This window comes from Vanacampus margaritifer, chromosome 5 (assembly GCF_051991255.1).
Source record: "Vanacampus margaritifer isolate UIUO_Vmar chromosome 5, RoL_Vmar_1.0, whole genome shotgun sequence".
Lineage (NCBI taxonomy): Eukaryota > Metazoa > Chordata > Actinopteri > Syngnathiformes > Syngnathidae > Vanacampus > Vanacampus margaritifer.
The window spans coordinates 19,462,423-19,485,594 of NC_135436.1; the positions used below are offsets into that span (position 1 = coordinate 19,462,423).

The following is a 23,172-nucleotide window of genomic DNA, read 5'->3' on the forward strand; positions in this document are numbered from 1 at the left end:
CAAAAGAAATATCAGCAAAATTTAAACAAATAACAAAAAAAGCAAAGCAAAATAGCCACGAAAAACAATGTCTGTCCAGGTGAGCTATTGGTTGGTGACACACCTTTGTAACATTCACAGTGGATCCCTCTCTGGAAAAGTCAAGCGGTTATGTCAGGAACGTGTGTGGTCCTGCTTGGGGTGGGCCAGGTTCATTATACGCTTGCTTGTCTCTGACCCGCCCTCACCAGAGCAGTTGCGCTAATAACAGGAAACGCAGCCACTACAGCAGATGCTAATAAGCAGCTGCCCAGATTTTAGACAGTGTGATTACAGCAGGGAGTGTTATCGCGCATATGTGAAACATGTGAATAACTGTGACTGGCGCCTTAATCGTCTATCTAGGGAATAACAAGTTTTTCCTGCGGCCCCGTGAAAGTGGGTTTTTATGAGTGTGCACATGTTATTGGTATACAGAAATAAAATGCGTAGGCTGTACGCTTCATCACTCCCAAGATACAACCACGGGTTGACTTTAGAATTTCACAGCAGCAGGCTCGGGCATGTCAAAATGAACTTGTGCGAGCAATATTGTTATTGTTGCGCATTGGAGAGTCACAGTGCTGAATCAGCCTCAGCTCAAAGTGGGGTCTGATTTATAACCTGGAATATTGACACCCTGCACTTCTTGGTTGGTACAAGTGAAACTTCTAAGAGTGAAAAGGATGTAGAGAAAGCCTTGCAATAAGCAAAAAGCCGCACAAGGCTTCTACCATTGTGTGAATTGTTTGACTAAAGCAGGGGTCTGCAACCTGCAGCTCTGGAGCCACATGTGACTCTTTCGGCCCTCTCTTGTGGCTCCCTGCGGATAAAAAAAAAAAAAAACTAGATAAAATATTATAATTATTATTATTATTATTATTATTATTACATGTTTATTTTGTATTTTTTTAATAAGATAAAAATATTATTTAAATGATTTAGATTAAAATGATTAAAAATATATATTTAAAAATGGGCAAAAAAAATAAAAATGTCCAAAAAGGAAGAGAAAAAGCAGAAAATTGACATAAAACGTACAAAAAATTGACAAAAAGGTCAAATAGGTTTTTTTAGAAAGGCAGAAAAAAACACTCAAAAAGTAACCATAAAATATCCCAAAACAAAAGAAGGCAGAAAATTACCATAAAATGTCTTTGGAAATGCCCCAAAAAAGTCATTCATTAAAATAAAAAAAGGCAGGAAAGAAACCATTCAAAAAGTAATTTATAAAATGTTTGGACATATTTAAACGAAATAATAAAAATCCCTCAAATTACCATAAAATGTGGACAAAATTGGCAAAACTGTCAGAAAATTGATAGCAAAAGGAAGAAGGAAGGCAGAAAATTATCATAAGTCCATAAAATTGCCCATAAAAAGTCAGAAATCTGAAAGAAAGGCAGAAAAGTAAAAAAAAAACAACAACAATCAATAAATAAAAAATACATTAATAATAATCAAAAAACGGAAGACAAAATGTAGAGTAAACTGAATGTCAAAGTATTGGATGCTGCATATTTTCAGTTGAGGTGCAGCTCGAATTAACTCTTGGGCTCTCAGTACATTAGACTAACACTAATATACTGTTTCATTTATCACAAAGTTCAAAGGTTTTGCGGCTCCAAACAGATTTTTCATTATTTATTTGGCCTTAAATGGCTCTTTTGACAGTAAAGGTTGCCGACCCCAGGACTAGAACATTTTGATACTTGAAATACACAAATGGTATCATAAAGTCAGGCTTACTTTCAATGAATTTTATTCCAAAACATATGAGGCTTTAAATCTTTTGAATCAGCGTTTGTGTCAAATGTTGACATATTATCTTAATATTATATTACAGTATCCTTCCGGTCCGTGGGATGTTTGACTTGTGGAAGCAGGCCTGACAGAAGGAGCATGGTCAAACACCAACCCCTCCAAGTCTATGAGCGGCAGCTGTGTTTATCTTGTATCACCGGGATCTACGGTTGCCGCTGGAAACGCTATCAACGCTCCCATGATGACACCACAAAGGTAAGGAGAAAAGTCATTGGTCCTTGATACACTCCTGTATGAATGTGCCACATTGTTGCATAGGCCCGATTCTGAAACATATTTATTGACAATTTTCCATGCAAAGATGTTTATGATAATGTGGGAGAAGGGAAATAAATATTTTTTATAATTTGTGTTGCATTGGGACATCCTCTCATTCAGCAGTGGATGATAATGAGTGTTCCATGTGCTGTATAATTAATCATCTCAAGGTCATCTTGTCCATACAGTCACCCAAAAAGATCAATGGAGACAAATGTTTGGTCCCATCTTCTAAGCTGGAGGTCCTCAATGGGCGAGTAACCAGGTTTCATCTGTACAGACCCCAAACTAAATAACTATTGATTGATTTGTAATTTGTGTAGCTTTCCTGTCTTTTCTGGGCATTGTTGTAGTAAATGTATGCAGACAAGAAAACGCACAGACCAATTACATGTATTGTAACATCAACCGCATATTGTAACATGGCTAGGCTAATCAAATGGTATATTGAGAGCTGAGTTGCTGCATGCAAGGCAGACAAGCAGTGAGAAAGTGTCCTTGGAAGCGAGGTCAAACAGATAATTTAGCTTTATAACATTGGTGGGGGGGGGGGGCGGTACTTGAGGTAGTGTGAGCTGTTGTTGTTAGGTCATAGTTGTTTTTTCATATATATATTCTTACAAATAATGTTTATAAAGAATTCCGCAATGCCAATTACTGAAGTCATGAGTCAGTGTGGTCATTTTTTGTTGTTTGTCATCACCTCTGGAATGAAATTAGTTTGTTTTTTTTAATTCATTTTTATTTTATTTTATTCATAATTTACATACAATTCACTTCCATTTCTATTCCTTAAAGGGGAAGTCACCCCCCCCCCCCATTTTTTTTTTTTTTAATAAATAAATAAAAAATATTGCCAACAATATGTTCTATGCAGCCCCAGTAGTCTAAATACGGTATTCTGGTTGATATTGCGTTTGTGGAATTATAATGAGGCAGCACGGTGGCTGACTGGTTAGCACGTCCGCCTCCCAGTGCTGAGGACGTGAGATCGAGTCCGGGCTTCGGCCTTCCTGGGTGGAGTTTGCATGTTCTCCCCGTGCTTGCGTGGGTTTTCACCGGGTACTCCGGTTTCCTCCCACATTCCAAAGACATGCATGGCAGGTTAATTGAACACTCCAAATTGTCCATAGGTGTGATTGTGAGTATGGTTGTTTGTCTCTGTGTGCCCTGTGATTGGCTGGCAACCAGTTCAGGGTGTACCCTGCCTACTGCCCGAAGCCAGCTGGGATAGGCTCCAGCACCCCCGCGACCCTTGTGAGGAAAAGCGGTCAAGAAAATGGATGGATGGATGGAATTATAATGAGTTATGCAGCAAAATCCAGCAATCTCAGGGGCCATTTTGCCACTTGCTGTTGAGTGAAAATGACAACACAGTTGCTCAGGTAACAACCAATCACAGCTCAGCTTCAGAAAACAGGTAAGCTGTGATTGGAAGTAGCCAGACTCCTGACCAACTGTGACTGAAAATGACATCACAGTTGCCCAAGGCTCAGGCAACGAGTCAGATGAGCTGTAATTGGTCGATTTTCTTGAGCCCTGAGCAACTGTGATGTCATCTTCAGTCGACAGCAGGTGACAAAATGGCCGCCCCCTGAGATGGATAAAAACGGCCGCATATTTCATATTCCACATGTTTAGACTAGTGAGGTCACATATAACAACAAAGATTGCTTTAAAAAAATATTTTTTAAAACTGCTTTTTTGGCGGGTCTAAATATATATTTTTTTATCAAGTAACAGGAACTGATTATTATGTAAATAGTATTCTCTGTTAGCGATCATTTTCTTCACAGTTCATAAAGACAAGATGGCTGTGTAGGAGGTGGAATGGGCACAAATGCAGCATTTTGCAATCTGTTGTTGGTTGGAATCCGTGCGAGAGTGCTCTCAACCCTCAGGGACCTTTTGATAATTACCTTCTGAGCAAAAGTGTCCTCGCTGGTTTCATACAATGACCTTCATCTTGCAAAAGATTGCGTTCGATCACAATACGTCTTATGTGTGCACAAACAGCCACGTAGAATTAATTAAAATATTTATCATCTTCTTTTTAGAAGAGTTAGACATTTCATTTTTTTTATATTGTAGGCTATATATTTTCATGTGTAAAAGCTGCATGAGGCAATAATTGTCCAGTTGCACGCCAGTAGAAATATCAATCTCGGTAAGGCATCTGTCCTGACCTTTTCCTTTGGCTCGTCTCTTCATTCGGACGCAGGAGTTTTGTTGTTGCAACAGTCCCGCAGCACGTGGCCTCACTCAAAATGCACTTTAATACTTACTTGGATAATTTGTTATTGTGAACAGCTGGAAACCTACAAAAACACACACACACAGTCAGATTTTGCCCTTCAACCCGTCAATCAGATCCACTAGAGACTATTTACAGCATGCATTAAATGTCCAATGAGGAATAGAAGTATGGAAGGTGCCTCACAATAATATGTAAAGCATTGCGTAATAATAATTAAAAAAAAAAAATAGAAGTATTGATTTTTGCTCTCCTGTTTACAGGAAACTGGACACCGTGTAGCTCTATTTCCTGTTGCAAGTGGTAGTCCTCTCCGGTCAACAGATTGTGCTGAGTCAGCATTCTTTCTTTCAGGCGCTCATCCTTTAGTTTTGCACATTTGAACGGCTTGTCTTGTACTCCACACATTTGTGGGACTGTTTTTTATGTACAAAGTACGATATCGACTTTTACTTACAGTGAGAGAGATCATTTCTGAGATTGAACACGCTCCGTTTTGGAACTATTTTTTTCGCAATAAGAAACGTCAGAAAAGCTATCATCATAAAACATTCTTAATGATACAGGCAATTATTATTAACTCCGGCTTCCTTCCACATTCTAAAAATAGCGATTATACATCATCTATTTCCAAAATCAGCTGGCACAGGCTCCAGCTCACCTATTAACCAATAATGGTTGCATGGTTATTAACATTTTTGTAAGTCATACATGTTAACCACAACTTCATGCGTTCCGTTTTTTTAACCTTCTTCACTGTCAAGTATGAAAAGAAGTTAACCGAGATATATTTAAACTAAATCAATTATGTTCAGTACTGCTTTTATTAACTCAGTCACTGCCATAAATTAATTTTAAAAAAAGATTATTAAAAATTAGGGACGACAGGCAATTCAATTCTTTAATTGGAATTAATCGTATGACTTCACTAGTTAACTCACAATTAATCGCAAATTTGATATCTGTTCTGAATGTACAATGAAAAAGAATTCTAGGTTTTCATACTCTTGTTAACAAAAGTGGAAAAAACTAATAGAAATAGTTCAAATCAATTTTTCGACGTTTATAGCCGTCAATGGCATTGAATGAATAAAAAAAAAGATTATTAAAATTTTGGGGCGTCAGGTGATTAAAATTTAACTCGGAATTAATCGCATGACTTCACTAGTTAACTCACGATTAATCACAAATTTCATATCTGTCTAAAAAAAATTCAACTTTTTCATACTTGTGTTAACAAAAGAGGAAAAAAAATGTTAAACTAATAGAAATGGTTCAAATGAATTTTTGGACGTTTTTAGCCGTTTATGCCATATTGTACTAAACCGGCTGCACAGAAATGTTATGTACTGTTTTCCTGCTAAAATCCGTTTCTGATGCTGTAAAGTTTTGAAAAAAATGTTGCCCTTAATTTGCCAACTTAAAGTGAGATTCCACTGAACATAGAGAGATTCATGGCATTCCTACCATGTAATCTCCAGAGACATTTATACGACCCTGAGCTTTGCCTTGAGCGTTTCCGTGGCAACGAGTGAAACAAAGCCCGTTTATCTGCAGCCCTTTTGGTGCATCGCTAACTTGATGTCGCAAAATAAACCAGGAAAAGTTCATATGACTCACGTAGAATAGGGGTTGGATTTGGGGACTAACACAATATAAATCAGCATGTTTATGTACTATAAGTGAGTGAAAGTGTCAAAATGGCATCTTTACCAAGCTCCTGAAACGAATGAGGACCAATCAAGAAGGCGTATCAGTTGCAGGTAACTGGACCTGACTGATTGGCGGGTGCGTGAGAACAGAGAATTTGATGCTGAAAACAGTCGAAGAAGCATTCATAACTCACAAAAGGATGTTTCTGACTCTCTCTTTTCCCCTTTTTCATTTTTTGTCCTGCATTCAGGTCGACGCTAGTCTTGGGTGAACCTGCTTTTGTGTGAATATGTGTGTGTTGGAGGCGCTTTGTAGGTGTCGGGCCCACGTCACACGGTGCAAGCCGATCCGACTCCTCAGTAATAATTGAAAGTTTTTCCATTTAGTCGGTCTTTAAAATTGAGTCACACAAAAGGCTTTAGAAATTATAGCAACGAGGCTCCTGTTTAACGGCTTTTGTTAGTTTCCACCCAAAAATTTTAGCTTTACAAAAATCGAGATCAAGCAAAATATTTCCCTTTTTTCTTTTGCTATAAAATCATAAAGAAGAAGAAATATAATACACACACAGTCAATTTTGTAGAGTACATTTTATTCTAAAAATAAGTCTATTTGGTCCCACTCACACTTGGAAGAGAGTAAAATATTCAGTGTGAAGTATTTTTAGTGCGTACGAGAGAATTTGCATGATTTTTCACTCTGAAATTCTAAGCAAATTTTGCATGGAGAAATTTAGACTAAATTTTACTAGTTTATTTTTATTTATTTTAAAGTCACTCAAGAAACAAACCCACAACTTCAGGTTGCTCCTACTGTGTGTTAGTGTATCGCATGTGTCAGCTGGAATTGTTTTGGGTCTTCCTTTCTTGGATATTAGCAAATGGCCGGCGTGACATGGCTCAGGTGGTAGAGTGGCTGAAAGTTATGAGTTTTTCTCAACCCTTGTGTAACATTTTTTTAAGAAACTAGAGTCAAATGTACAAAAAAAATCCTTTTAAAATGAACTTAGAATTTTTGAATGAAAAAAAAAAACTCATTTTTTGTTATGGGATAGGCCAGGGGTGGCCAAGTTCGGTCCTCGAGAGCCACTATCCAGCCTGTTTGCCATGTCTCCCTCCTTCAGCGCAGCTGAATCTAATGATTAGCTCATCAGCAAGCTTTGCAGAAGCCTGATGACGATCCTGATCATGAATCAGGTGTGTTAGTGGAGAGAAACATGGAAAACAGGCAGGATAGTGGCTCTCGAGGACCGAACTTGGCCACCCCTGCGATAGGCCAATTCTAAAATTGACTCTATTCCAAGTGTACATTTGACTTTTACTAGAGTGGGACCAAATAGACTCTTTTTCGAGCAAAATGTAAGCTACAAAAATTTACTGTGTAGAATTTATACTATCGAACCCTGATTATTTTTAGCAGATAAGAATGGCGACACTTTCTCTCGACAGTCACTTGTCTCGGTGATATGGTGGCATTGTAGTGCGCCCCGTGTGAAATTCCAGCGAGTTATCCGGAAACGCGCAGGAATGTGACAAGGTTTCGAGAGGTTAATTCCAACGAAGACGGAGTGTGAAGCGGCGAGCGCGCCTGTCCGTTCGCGCCGTTCCCTTCGCTAACGGCATTGCTGATAATGATGAACTTGGTCCCCTTTTTATTAATTCATCAAATCTGTCTCGCAAGAGTCAGGAGTAAAAATCCGTCAAGGACAAATAGTCTTAAGATCTGTTTTTATTTCGCTCCGAGTAAGCCAAGGACTTGAACTCACTGTCCTCTATGGTTTCTCAATAAAGGTACGCAGCTTCAGATTAGTCATAATAATTATGTCATAGTGTGCAAAGTCTCCCAGGCAGCCTGATACACAGAGATGGTCACGTTCCCAAGGATTTATGTTGTCGCTTTATGCCACAGGGTCGGTCGGATAAATGCCAGCCAGGCAGAAATGGTAATGTGATGTCACAGGGGCAGGCCCCGCGTCTCCTCAGCCCGTGCTGTTGCCGAGTGAGCTGGGAAACAGGAAGAGTGCTTAAATCACATTTTTTCAAAACAGACCTTTTTGTTTGATGTTGCAGCTCAGCGCTAGCGGATGTTTCATCGTAAAGTGGAACTGTCGCACGATTAGAACATTTTAAGGATTAATACCTGTCTTAAGTGTTTTTTGTTTTGGTAAGTTTTTTGCATTGCGAACTGCAATAGAGGGATTTTACGTGCACACATTAATTTTAACAAGCAGACACTGAGGCTCAATATCACTGAAGTTGTCATGGCTAATGAAATCAAACTACTTCTCATTAATATTAAAATGTTACTTAAAATATTGCCGGCACAGTTAATAAATGTTTTATGGTGACCGTTGAATGATTTGACATTGTTTCTTATGCGAGGAGTCTTGAGCCGTGCACTCCATTTCGCCTCAGTTAAGACAATCATTTCCTCAGCTCTAAACGATCAACGAATTGATTTTTACACCCATGCCTATTTTCAAATATTCATTTGAAGACCACAGGAAGCAAAGTCTGAGCTTTCGCATGCCTGAGTGAGGATTCTGTGGTAACATGCAGCTTGCTTGACTTCTTACATAATATTTTTTATGATTTGAGATTTTTCTGTTATTCTTTCTTTTTCCCCCATCAAGCAACAATTGTTCAATAAAGCCACCACCAGAGATGAATCTGTGTATAGCTTATCATGCTTCTGTGCTCTGTCTGTCTTTATGCAAACATATAAGCTCATATACTGTGTATATATATATTAAGGGTGGGAATCTTTGAATGTCTCACGATTCGATTCGATTTTTGGGTCTAGATTCAGAATCGATTTTCGATTAAGAATGATTTTTGATTCAAAATGATTTGATTGGCAATGATTTTTGCTTCAATCTATAGATGTGCAAGGAATTGTAATGGTCTACTCCAGTCTGACCCGCTAATGCTAATTAGCGCGCTACTCACGGCACTTTTATCACTCAAAAGAATGGCTCCACGCTGAAAAAAAAAAACTTTTATTGGAATAACTTGATCGTGACTTTTACCTTCTACTCTCTAATGTGGCTACAACTTAACAGTGTATCACACTGCGTGGAACCACACTGCCCCTAAGTGGCCAAACCGGGTACAACATGAACAGCGCTCCATATAAAGGCACACACAGACAAAGGCAAGACAGTATAAAATAATTTAAATAAAATTGATTTTGGGACATTTAAAATCGATTCTGAATCGTACTAAATGAGAATTGCGATTCTTATGAGAATTGATTTTTTTGGCACACCATTAATATATATATATATATATGCCTGGGGTGAAAGTGCATGAAAGAGCAGGACAGTAATTAGCGCCATTGGAAGTTTTAATGAGCAATGTGAATAAGGGAATACTTAATGCAAAAGGTTTGTAGCAAGCTTAACCTAATGTGCTCAACATCAGGATTTATTTTTAAAGAAAGTTAACTTCTAAATAGGCTGTGACATTGGCAATATTATGATAAAGCTGTATTTGTTAGGCGCTTTGAACAGAAACCATTGGAGTTGATGTAACTCATGATTCATTGTGTGTTTTGTTTTGCGTGTATTCACAGTGGGAGTTGCTGTGGTCCGTCATCCTTCTTTTTACCTTCTGTGCTCTGCTGATCTGGTTCTACTTCTGGTTGGAAGCTCACAATGACTACAACGAGTTTAATTGGTGAGTGGGCGTGTTAACCAAGTTGCTTAAGTATATATTGTGCAAATGTACAAATTATGTGTTTGCAGTACTTAAAAAAATTATTCATTTTGGCTCGTTAAAATATAAGTATCCTTAACTCATTCACTGCCATTGACGGCTATAGACGTCAAAAATTCATTAACTATTTCTATTAGTTTCACATTTTTTCCAGTTTTGTAAACAAAAATATGAAAATCTAGAAAAAAAAATATTGTACATTTAGAACAGAATATATATATTTTTAATTGTAATTAATCGCATAACTTCAATAGTTAACTCACAATTAATCACAAATGTTATATCTGTTCTAAATGTACAATAAAAAAATTCTAGGGGTTCATACTCTTGTTAACAAAAGTGGGGGGGAAAAGTGAAACTAATAGAAATAGTTCAAATGAATTTTTTACGTCTATAGCCGTCAATGGCAGCGTATGAGTTAATTAAGTAAAAAGGACATTAATGGAACGTTAATGGAAATCCAGTGTTAACTTATATATTTTTTAAAGGGTTTGAAAGACTTCTCTCCTCTTGCTATCTAAAAACCTCCATGTCACCCCGTTCCCTTATCATCTCAAGCCTCTTCTGTTATCCTTTTCCCACTAGACTCCATTTTCCCTCCCCTTCTCCTATTTTAACCTTCAATTACCCTTTAACATTTTTTTTTTCATGTTTCTATCACCCTTCTCTCTTTCACTCCCAGTCTCTCTGTGTGTTCTGCACAGACGCATGTCACACGTCCGCTCATATCAGGAGATCGCACTCATGTCTTATTTGGGGCGGCATGTCATGCCTTCAAGAGGAAATGTGAAATAGGCCTGCTATTTTTTTTTTTTTTTTTTTTTTTTTTAGGAGCTGTACACGCATAATAAAAGTGAGGGTGATTTCGCAGCAGGGAGTGTCTTGGCCCATCTGCAGTGTCAATGTATCGACAAGAGCGCTCCGCATATCAGTGACATTGCAGCAGCTCTCTTAAATAGTCTGACATTGTGATTTAGTATTTGGAGTCAAAAGGATAGGCAGTGGATCACATCAGGTCAGACAAAATCATCTCCAGGATGTTGGCCGACCTCCAATTTCATTTTTTTTTTCTTTCTTTTTTTTTTCTGGAGAGCTCAGTATTGTTCATTCGGTAATTTTACCGATTTGACATGTCATCATCATTGCTATCTCTCTTTTTTTTTTATACTTTTTTTTAATATTAATTTTTATTTTGTATGTGTGAGTGTGTATTCATTAGTTCACCTAAAACCTATTTAAAAATTCCATACCGTTCACCTAAACCGAACACTTCAGAACCCAGCCAGAACCGTGAGGCCGTCAGGAGACCCGAGGAAGGACCAAAGAAAAGAAAGGAAAGTGAAATCCAGCACCGACCAGACACCACCCACCGGGTCACCAACCAGAGTCCTTCACCAACCCCAGAAACACAGAAACAACCTCCAATTTCTAAACAATTTACCAATTGGCAAATCATGGAAATAGAAAGAATCCGACCGAATTGTCTTCTCACATTCAAGACTTTATATTTTTGTTTTTCTAAGCCTGCACTTCTTATTGCGTGGAGCAATTTCCCAAGCAAGTATTAATCAAACATTCCCAGCACTCTCTGTGGTTTTGTCGCGTCTGCTCTGGCTTTATTGCACATTATTATCCATGGGACTTGTTACATTTCTGTCTGTGAGCCGTTGTGGAAACAACATCTTCACATTTAATTTTCTCTCACAACCTGTTCATGTGTAAGCAAGCACACAGTTGGGATTGGAAGTTGGTCAGATTTAATTTAGCCGGCAGTGCCGACAGGCGCGCGCTTGCGTTCCTGAGGCTTCCCTCTGCTCGATATCGATGAAATGCGGGCGAGCGCTCAATATGACAACGGTTCTAAAATGTCTCGTCGCTCGCAGGTTCCTCTACAACCGCTCTGGCGAGTGGAGCGACGGCACCGTTCCGGTCTTGGCCACCACCGCTGCTGGCTTCACCTACATCGCCTTTTTGATGGTTAGAGCCTCCCACAAATATACGTTTTCATCTTCTGCGTGGCATATTTCCTGATCAGCAGCATGTAGCCACTATTGTGTGTGTGTGTTTCTCCTTTCCTAGGTTTTAGCCCTTTGTCACATTGCACTCGGCCAACAGCTGAATTTGCATTGGCTGCATAAGGTAACGTGGGAATTTTTGTGTGTTACTTAAAATGTGTCTCATGCGTCCAATTTGGACCTCAGTGTCACGGTCAGGTTATGAAGACCTTGTTACATGGAAAGAAAAGACAAATTTAGCTCGGGGAAAGGGTTGTTTTGTGATAGATGGTGGTCCGCATTGATGGCATGTTTTATTCTCTTCCTCTCCTCCTGTCCTCACAGATAGGAGTCACTGCGGCACTACTCACAACTGTTGTCGGGGTGATAACCATCAATCAAACATGGCAGCACGAGTGGGACATCATCCCCATCTCCCTGCAGGTCAGCTGACTGCAACATTGGAACTTTTGAACCGCCAGGCAGTTTTGTTTCATGGATTTTTTTTTTTCTCTCTCGTTCGGTAAAAGTAGTCAAGATGTGATTTGTTGTGATTGTCGAATGAGCATTTACCAATGAGATCAATTATAGCAGAAATAATTCATTCTAGAGTCAAAACTGCCACCATTGTGAAACCCGATTAACTTATTCACTGCCATTGACAGGTATAAACATCAAAAATTAATTTGAACTATTTATATTAGTTTAAAAAAAAATCCACTTTTGTTAACAAGTATGAAAACCTAGAATTTTTTTATTGTAGTTTGAACAGATATGAAATTTGTGATTAATCGCGAGTTAACTAGTGAAGTCATGCAATTAATTATGATTTAAAAACTTTCATCGCCTGACGCCCCGAATTTTTTATATTTTCTTTCTTTTCTTTTTTTACTCATTCACTGCCATTGACGGCTATAAACATAAAAAATTCATTTTAACAGTTTCTATTAGTTTAACATTTTTTTTCTCCACTTTTGTTATCAATAGTATGAAAACCTAGATTTTTTTTATTGTACATTTTGAACAGATATGAAATTTGTGATTAATCGCGAGTTAACTAGTGAAGTCATGCAATTAATTATGATTTAAAAACTTTCATCGCCTGACGCCCCGAATTTTTTATATTTTCTTTCTTTTCTTTTTTTACTCATTCACTGCCATTGACGGCTATAAGCATCAAAAATTCATTTTAACAGTTTCTATTAGTTTAACATTTTTTTTCCCACTTTTGTTATCAAGAGTATGACAACCTAGATTTTTTTAATTGTACATTTAGAACAGATAACATTTTTGATTAATTGTGAGTTAACTAGTGAAGTCATGCGATTAATTACAATTTTAAAAAAATAATCGCCTCTTGCCCCTAATTTTTAATTTATTAAAATTAGACATTTTAACATTAACTGTCATACAAGAACAAGCAGAAATATTCATAAGTTGGAAATGAAACACTCTTTATACTTTAAATGCGCTCTTCAGTCATCATTTTGCAGCATTAACTAACCAACAGCTAGTTCAAGAAGTGGTGATGGACTATGAAGCTTCATGAAGCACTTTTGATATTTATTTACTCCTCTAGATGGCACTCTTGGTTTAACGATGCAGTGGAAATGTAATCAATTTCCATTGCATTACCCTTAAACCGAGAGCACCTTCTAGAGGAGGAAAAAAATATTGCAAGTGCTTCATGAAGCTTCATTTTCCCATCACAAAGCAAGAAGCTAATGGAGCACTCTACATTTTTACTCAGTCCTTATTATACAGAGTTAAATTAAGTAATATGACTGTGTATGCTCTGCTATTACAAACCTTGCAAGTGAAAATATTGCATTTGGCATGTGTGATTTGAATGTGTACGTGTAACTGGCAACTCAGAATGAGAATGACATGACAGCTGCGTGTTAACTCTTGTAGTTTAAAGAAGTCTGTAATTAGTTTCCCAGTGTGTTTGCGGCAGCAGGAATGTGTGATGTACAATTCCGCTCGAGCCGTCACATTTTTAAGGAAATGCCTCTACAAATTACACACATTATCGCCCAAGTCTATCATTCCACTATGACGTCTTTATCTGAACATGCTTTTTTTTCTGTTTGCTTGTATCCATGCAGGCCACAGGCCCGTTCCTGCACGTCGGTGCCGTGGCCGCAGTCACAGCTCTGTCCTGGATCGTCGCCGGACAGGTCGCACGTGCGGATAAAACGTGTAAGTTAGTTGGCAACACTAAAATCACACAGAAAGAACGTGCAATGATTAACAGTGTGAAGACAGTGGCCGAGACCTTCCGCCCATTGAGTTACAGATAACGAGCATTCTTTCTGGTTCATGTCCCACAGAGCACTTTTTGAGATTTGCTTTCGCTCGGATACTGCAGCGGAATCCACTATTAGCATTCCTCAGTGTGTGCTCACATGAATTTATTTTCTATACAATCAAATGATGTGTACGTGGGGCATGTACTTTAGATGTCATCTCAGGATTTAATGCATCATCATTAGGGGTGTGCCAAAAAAAACGATTCTCATAAGAATCGCGATTCTCATTTAGTAAGATTCAGAATCGATTTTATCCATCCATCCATCCCTTTTCTTAACCGCTTGTCCTCATAAGGGTCGCGGAGGGTGCTGGCGCCTATCCCAGCTGGCTCCGGGCAGTAGGCGGGGTACACCCTGAACTGGTTGCCAGCCAATCGCAGAGAATCGATTTTATTTAAATTATTTTATACTATCTTGCCTGTTTGTGTGCCTTTTATTGGGAGCGCTGTTCATGTTGCACTCGATTTGGCCACTTAGGGGCAGTGTGGTTCCACGCGGTCTGATACACTGTTAAGTTGTAGCCACATTAGAGAGTAGAAGGAAACAGTATTCCAATAAAAGTAGGTTTTTTTGCAGCGTGGAGCCGTTCTTTTGAGTGATAAAAATTCCGCGAGTAGCGCGCTAATTAGCATTAGCGAGTCAGACTGGAGTAGATCATTACGATTCTTTGCACATCTATAAATTGAAGCAAAAATCATTGTCAATCAAATCATTTAGAATCAAAAATCGTCCCTAACCGAAAATAAACTGAATCGAATAGCAGACCCAAAAATCAGAATCGAATCGAATCGTGAGACATTCAAAGATTCCCCACCCTTAATCATCATGTCTTTTCCACACACAAATTCTTTGTCATGTTAATCATCCAATTGAATCATTTCCTCAGATGCCACACCCTGAAAATATTTGTTCTCCCGAGAGTTAAAAACATATTCAGCAAGAGTAGCATGTTCCTTTGTTTACATGGCCCTCTTAAAGCTTTTTGTGGCATTGAGGTGGAAGGGTTTCTGCCAAAATGCTTGTGTCTGTCACACGCACGCACCTTGCCTTTCTCCTATTACACACACAAACACACCTGACCTTGAAACAAATTCCTCTGTGGTGTTGTCTCTCTCACTCGCTGCTGCAATCGCTCAATTGAGATGTCCAACCACAATGCACAAAAGCATACCCTGAATGGCACAAATGAAGATTTAAACCCTTTTGTTGACATAATAGTAAAAATGTTGTAAAAGTTAAAGTGCATTTTGTCACCCTCTTAAAAGAATTGCTTGTCTTTTTTCTTTTTTTTTCAATTTTTTCCTGAAAATCTGGAAAAAAATGTACTTAGGCAATTATTTTAAGAAGGTGTTGAGTTGTAGTTGGTGCAGGGGTGCCTTTTAGCTAGAAATGACACAAAAAAGTGTTGTGTTAAGAGAGTCAGTTTAAGTTTTGTGAAGAGTTTTTGTGTGGCAATGTTTTGTTAAATTTCCCCTAAAGGCATTATAATAAGCATAAGTAAGTAATAGTAGTAGTAACAGAATCCTTTAGAGTGGGGCGAAAGATTGACTTTATGCAAAATCTCCCAAAGAAAAAAAAGATACAGGTCTATGACTACTTAAAGCAACTATAAAAATGTTGACTATTATTAATGAATACCTCCAATGTGGTCTAATAGTTGAACTGTGTGCTGTCCTGCAGCATTTCAGGTGTTGGTCATGCTGCTGTATCTCAGTTTGTTACTGGGTCTCTACGTGGTGCCGCTGTACATCACCTCTCCGTGCATTATGGATCCCAGCAACCTCAGGCCCCGCCCCCATGTTATCGGTCACCAGGGGGCCCCCATGGTGAGTCCCAAGAGTGGTAAAATGAATCGGAGTGTGACTGAATGACACAATTAGCATGCTTTACTGTCTGTTATCAATTTTAGGGTACCAATATACTGTAGGGGAAATCAACCCCCAAAAATTTTCTTGACAGTACGGTATTTTGGTTAAAATTTTATATATATATATATATATATATATATATATATATATATATATATATATATATATATATATATATATATATATATATATATATATATATATATATATATATATCAGGGGGCAGCCATTTTTCCACTTACTGTCGAGTGAAGATGACATCACAGTTGCTCAGGTCTCAGATAACAACCAATCACAGCTCAGCTTCAGAAAACAGGTGAGTTGTGATTGGTCGTTGCCTAAGCAACTGTGATGTCATCTTAAGTCGAGAGCAAATGATGATTAAAAAAAAAGATGATAAAAATGGCTGGATTTTGCTGCATAACTCATATTCCACAAATTAAATTTTATGTGTATATATATATAATTTATTCATTTATGTATATATATATATATATTTATTTATTTATTTATATATATATTTATATATATTCATTTATTTATATAAATATATGATGATGATTATATATATTATATAAATATAATAATAAAAAAAATTATAAATATAATATAAATATAATCAGGATGTCATAAAACCTTGTGTTCAAACAAGTAAAAAATAACCAAACAAGATCAGCCAATAAAATCCAAACGAAGCCCTTTTTTTTTTTGATGATTTATATTGTTTAGCCACCCTTGCAAGTACCGGTCCATTAGTTGCTGCATTGAAATGAACTGGAATGAATTAAAACAGCAGTTGATGCTCTCATTATGGATACAGTGGAAAGCCACGTACGCATTTGATCTTCTCCCGTTCTAATTGTATTGCTTTTTAAGTGATCTGAAGATGCTTTTATGCGCTTGGCAAAATATCCCGCTTAATGTTACACAACACTTGGATGGGAAAAGCGAGCCGACCGAAAAAACACACACACACACACAGCCTACTATTTGTGGAATTTGTGATCGATCCGTACTGTGGCATCTAAAATTGGGAGCGTTTCAGCATGACTGTGAAAAAAACCACGTGACTGGACCACTCTCTTTCCCACAAGTTTACTCTATCGATCATAACACTCCTGTTTTCCCGCTAGCTTGACTCACTCTGTCCACGGACTGAAGTGTTTCTTGCAAGTGATGTTTAACTCGTGGGATCATATTGATTTTTTACCAAGTTAATTCGTAATCCAAAGACTTGTTTTTCTCCTTTTGTCACGATCACTCTTTTTGTTGTCAAGATCTAGCCAGAAATACATAATAAAAGACACCCATTATGTGAAGTAGTAATTTTCATGTGTTTTTTTTTTTCTTTGTGTGTGTGTTTTCAGCTTGCGCCAGAGAACACAATGTGGTCTTTTCAGCGAGCTCTGCAAATGAACGTCACTGGGTTGGAGACAGACGTCGCAATCAGGTACACAAACGCAGTCGACTCTCAGGTTATTTGGGCTTTATTGTTTGGCAAAACATCAAGTTCCGTACGCCCGTTTTTACTTCACCCAATTACAAATTTAAGGGGAACTTGTTTTGTGAATCACAATGTCATTACAGTACTTTTTATTAACTACAGATTTTTTTTCAAGCGACCTTTCAACATTCAAATATTGGGTTTTCTTTCCATGGGCCTGCCTACATGCTGATGTAAATTCAAAAGAGAAAAATAATTTCCTATTCTAATGTTGAGCACAAGCACCGTCTTTCGCTTTCCTTTTATGTTCCTGTTTAATTTTTTTTTCTTTTTTCTTTTTTTTCTGGAGAGCTCAGTATTGTTCATTCGGTAATTTTACCGATTTGACATGTCATCATCATTGCTCTCTTTTTATTTATTTATTTATTTTTATTTTGTATGTGTATGTGCGTGAGTGTGTGTGTATTCATTAGTTCACCTAAAACCTATTAAAAAAAAAATCCCATACCATTCACCTAAACCGAACACTTCCAGCCAGAGCCGTGAGGCCGTCAGGAGACCCGAGGAAGGACCAAAGAAAGGAAAGTGAAATCTAGCACCAACCAGACCAGTTCCTGTTTAATTCTACAAATTAGCATCTAGCTAACTCCTGCCTCCTCACGCTTATGCTCATGTGGCCTTGTACACAGAATACACAATGAGAAGCGGCTCCCCTCAACATTTTGAACTAAAGGTCAAATTAGCAGTGGAAAGTAATCCTCTCGGAAGGATGGAAGGACGATGCCAGTGTCGATACAGTGTTGAGATGGCGCATCCATCTCATTAATATAATTGATCAGTCAGCTTGCTGGTTGTGAATAGATGATTGGGTTCAAGAGCGGTTTTAGCCTTTACAAAGATAAAAATGTCCAAACTTTGGCCTGGGGGTCCATTTGTGGCCTACCAACCATTTCTAAGTGGCCCACAGCTATAAAAAAAAAAAAAATAGCATCTACTAATAAATGTGTTTTATATACTGTAGAGCTGTTCTAAATATGAAAATAAATTATTTACAATGAATCAGGTCACAACAATTCTCTTTATAACCCTCGGGTGAATAAAGGTCATTAATACTTACAAGCAATGTCAAAATGAAAGTATCACATAAATGATTCACAAGCAACTGCTTTAACAATGAAACAAATCTTGTTCCAGTTTTTGTTCTGAATGTAAAAAATGGCTTCTGTTCAGTTATATTCTCTGATGCATTACAGGATCTCCACCACCCCAAAGTCTTGTAAAATCCTAAACTATTTGCTTAATAGAAAGCAGTTTTTGCAAAAACACTGTAATATATGAACAATAATAATAATTGCTTGATTGACTTGATAGATTCAAGTAAAAACAAAGTAGCCCTTGCATCCTTTAATTTTTCTGTATGTGGCCCTTTGAGGAAAAAAGTTTGGACACCCCTGGCATAATACATTGCAGGAAAGATACTGTTAACTCATTCACTGCCATTGACGGCTATAGACGTCAAAAAATAATTTGAACTATTTCTATTAGTTTAACATTTTTTCCCACTTTTGTTAACAAGAGTATAAAAACCTAGATTTTTTTATAGTACATTTAGAACAGATATAAAATGTGTGATTAATCGTGAGTTAACTAGTGATGTCATGCAATTAATTACAATTAAAAAATGTAATCGCCTGTCGCCCCTAATTTTTAAGAATCTTTTTTTGTAGCAGTGAATGAATTACATTTTAGTTAAAACTTTAGTCTATGAAATCTAGAATAATGTTTTTTTAATTTGCTCTATAATAACCTATTTCCTATCTGCCACTTTAGCGTCGACGGCATTCCGTTCCTGATGCGCGACCGCACCCTGCGAAGGACGACCGACGTAGCGAAAATTTTCCCCGACAGGCAGATGGAGGACGCCGCGCTGTTCAACTGGACCGATCTGCAGCAGCTCAACGCAGGACAGTGGTTCCTCAAGGTCAGGCCACAGCTTCAAAATGCTGATATGTGTGTTCATATTCATTAGCTTGTCCTACTGAACGGTCTGTATTGATGAGGGATTTAATGATAGAAAGATTGTTTTCCGACTGTTCTTCAGGACGACCCCTTCTGGACCACGCACAGCCTCTCGTCCCACCAAAGAAACCTGATTTCCAACCAGAGTGTGTGCAGTCTTGAGCGGCTACTAAAATTGGCTTCTTATCATAACATCACTGTGGTGTTCAGGCTCAGGAGACCCCCTGTGGGGCACCCTTGTTACCACAGCTGGCTCAATGACACCCTACAGGCTGTGGAGCTATCTGGGGTTCCTCAAAGTCTGGTTGGTGTTTTTGCCCTTTTTTTTAGGTTCTTCCTTTCGAGTTGAATATAATTCTACCGAATCCAATGTTTACAGGTGATGTGGACTCCAGATGAAGACAGAGATCAGGTGGGACGACTTGCACCCGGGCTGGTCCAGACGTCCTTGAAGAAGCAAAGTCCCCAAAGCCTCCGAGAGGCGGGCATCAGCAAGCTGCTACTCAGATACAACCAGGCGAGCACTCAGGAAATCAGGTAGGAAGACACACTTATACTAATATACACATTTTTTTTCAAAACAAACATGTCTTTCAGGGACTTGTCGCAAAAAAACATCAGCCTCATCCTCTACACGGTCAACGAACCCTGGCTGTACTCAGTGCTGTGGTGCAGCGACGTGTCGGCGGTGTCGTCAGAGGCACCGCATGTCCTCAAAAAGGTGCCTTACCCCATCTGGCTCTTGGTAAGGACACAATGCATTGTCATCTTTTTTCTCTGGAGCTTTAAGTGTTTCCTTTTTTTTTTTCAGAATGTCTATAGTTACAGTATCCTTATAAGGATCTATCCATCATATTTTAGCTGGGCAGGCACGCCCCCAAAAATCATCTATTTATACATCTATTGTTTGTTCTGTACAAATTGTCCTTATTAGGTCTATAGGCCCAAGTGACTTAATTAAAAAAAATACATTTTAATGTTATCCACTGTAGCATTTTGCACAGTTTGAAGTCAACACTAGCAATTTGCTTAAATATAAGAAAATTTAAAAAAAAACTGTACAGTTCATGTAATAATTCAATTAAAATATATTACACACATAAAGTAAATAAAAAATGTGTTAAAGGGTCAAAAAGTTTATTTACAGTACAGTAATATGCTCATGTGGCCCCGCTTTTGATTAGTATTGTGTTTGCGGAATATTAATTAAGCAGCAAAATCCAGCCGTTTTTATTCCATCTCAAGAGGCGGCCATTTTGCTTGCGGGCGTCACATGACCAAGCCCAAAAAAACAGGTGAGCCGTGATTGGTCGTTACCTGAGTCCTCAGGCACTGTATATTAACTCATTCATTGCCGTTGACGGCTATAAACGTCAAAAATTAATTAAACTATTTCTCGTAGTTAAACATTTTTTCCACTTTTGTTAACAATAGTATGAAAACCTAGATTTTTTTTTTTATTGTACATTTAGAACAGATAGGAAATTTGTGATTAATCGCGAGTTCACTAGTGAAGTCATGCAAATAATTACGATTAAAAACTTTAATCGACTAATGCCCCGAATTTTGTAATAATCTTTTCTTCTTATTTTTTTATTGATTCACTGCCATTGACGGCTACAAACGTCAAAAATTAATTTGAACTATTTCTATTAGTTTAACATTTTTTTTCGAAAAACAAAACAAAACCTCTTTTTCCCCACTTTTGTTAACAAGACTACGAAAACCTACAATTTTTTTTATTGTACATTTAGAACAGATTTAAAATTTGTGATTAATTGTGAGTTAATTAGTAAAGTCATGCGATTAATTACAATTAAAAATTGTAATCGCCTCTTGCCCCTATTTTTTTTAAATCTTTTTTTTAAATGACTTTATGGCAGTAAATGAGTTCATATTAATAGTAGTTGGGCCACCATAGAGCACATTATTGTAAAGAAATGTTTTACTTGGCGTCCCCTGTTTAATGTTGAAATCTACTTACAATAAACAATACACAATATTTTTTAAAGTCTAATCACTATAAAATTATGCAGTTTTAACATCAAATTTGATTCGTTCACATACCCGCCTACCACACTTTGCTTATCACTGTCAAAGACAAATCGACAAAACGAAGTTGGTTTGTTAACCTTGACTATCGAAGACATTTCCTCGTGACCTTTTAACTATATAGGTCACAGTTGTGCTAAATTTTACACGTCGGGTTCTGCGCTCTTCTCTTTTCTCCTGCTTTGTATTCCTTACTGAAGTCGCATCTCGGTAATGCAAATAGACTCACTACATCTGATCGAACAGTCGTGTGTCTCCCGAATCCTGCCGCACCAAAACAGTACCACTTTGGGTTTTTTTACGGCCTGAGCAGCAGATCCGTCCGGCCTCCCTGTTTCGTGCCATATGGGAGCTCTGCATGGTATCTCCTGACCTCGTCGGAGTCCTGCTGCGTTTTGGCAAAGTCAAACCTAGCGGCAGATGTCGTCCAATGGATGTGTAATCCAAGTTATTAAGAAAAATAAATAAATACAGATTAATTCCTGGTTTGCAGCAATCTAGTCAAACGTTAAATCCTTTTTTTTCACGTGATCCCTTTAGGGGGTGGATCCTTTACCTACAGTGCCACCTGGTGGTGGAAGTCAATGTTGGATCATCACACGTAAAGTGTGTGTTTTTATTCCGGCAGAGACCAGATGAATACTGCCTGATGTGGGTGTGTGCAGACCTCATCTCTTTTGTGGTGGTCATAGGAATATTCATTTTACAAAAGTAAGTTCACTTGAGTCAACAATCATCTTTTAATGCTGGACAGAAGTTTGTCTCCCTTTCGTGCTTGTGTAAATTCACACTCACACTTACTGCTTATTAACTCCTTTTCAATATGTTACTAATTCCACCACTCCCTATTGCTTTCGTATGTTAAAATCTTTATTGTATCCCTCTAGAATACTTTGGATTTTGTAGTTATTCTGTCACAGATATGTTGAACAACTTCTTGTGTTTTTTGTTGTTGTTGTTTTGTTTTTTCGCGTTCATCCACGTTTTGTTTTGGAGTGTAGAGCGCAAAAAAATCCAAAAGATATCTGGTGGGATGTGAAGCATTGTGGTTGTTGAACAAAATTAATCATAACATAAATACGTTTAATTTTTTTAATGTTTATGTTGATTTATTGATTTGTGCTTGTTTCTGATCATTTAATTTCATTTTAAGGGGATACGTTTGCAGTAAAATAGTGTATTTTATCGTGCGTTCTTTTAACTTGGTCATGTTTTATACACCAGCAGTTAATTGACGATATGTTCAGTGACAGAAGATCAGATGATGTCAGACGTGAATTTCTTTTTGCGGCTCGTCTCTGCTCCTCGGTGGCTCGTGCCGGCTTGGAAACTGACCTCTCTTGTCTCCCGCCTTCTTTTGTCCTTTTCTTCCTTTTGTCCTCTCTCCTCTGCCCGCCTGCATGCTCGCCTCCTCTGCTGCATTCTGGCATCTTCTCTCAGCTATCACATGATCAGGTAACGCTCTTTTTCCGGTAACTCGCACGCCCCCGGTTTTTCATGTAACCCACTCTTCTTTTTGGCCATTTCTCCGTTTTGTTATTTGTTCTCACATCTGTCCATTTCTACGTCCCACCTCTCTCCGTGGCTCTCACCTAAACTACTGCTGCCACTTCTCGAGTTCACATCTTAATCCTCTTACCACAAATTGTGGTTTGACGGCAAAAGTTGTAAATGTCTCAAATGAAGTATGGAAATGCACCTAATAAGGGAAGTGGCTCTTGAGTGTCTTTGATTGACACTGATGGACTATCGCCTCGGGT

General features: G+C 38.0%; 1 protein-coding gene across 5 annotated transcripts in view; it reads left to right on the forward strand.

Annotated features, from left to right (window-relative positions):
• gdpd5b (glycerophosphodiester phosphodiesterase domain containing 5b) overlaps positions 1–23,172 on the forward strand; it is a 35,748-nt gene that overhangs the window by 9,633 nt on the left and 2,943 nt on the right. For 3 of the 5 annotated variants that reach the window (XR_013294070.1, XM_077565495.1, XM_077565497.1), the window contains exons 2-15: positions 1,865–2,037; positions 9,581–9,684; positions 11,607–11,700; positions 11,803–11,862; positions 12,063–12,161; positions 13,826–13,919; positions 15,710–15,855; positions 17,265–17,347; positions 19,172–19,322; positions 19,443–19,664; positions 19,740–19,897; positions 19,958–20,105; positions 22,041–22,123; positions 22,853–22,867. Coding sequence is in view for 4 of the 5 variants with exons in the window: in XM_077565495.1 (XP_077421621.1) it covers positions 1,921–2,037; positions 9,581–9,684; positions 11,607–11,700; positions 11,803–11,862; positions 12,063–12,161; positions 13,826–13,919; positions 15,710–15,855; positions 17,265–17,347; positions 19,172–19,322; positions 19,443–19,664; positions 19,740–19,897; positions 19,958–20,105; positions 22,041–22,123; positions 22,853–22,867 (1,574 nt within the window). In the remaining variant the exon portion in view is untranslated. The remainder of the gene's footprint in view (positions 1–1,864; positions 2,038–9,580; positions 9,685–11,606; positions 11,701–11,802; positions 11,863–12,062; positions 12,162–13,825; positions 13,920–15,709; positions 15,856–17,264; positions 17,348–19,171; positions 19,323–19,442; positions 19,665–19,739; positions 19,898–19,957; positions 20,106–22,040; positions 22,124–22,852; positions 22,868–23,172) is intronic. The other 2 variants (XM_077565496.1, XM_077565498.1) reach the window with 1 other exon arrangement.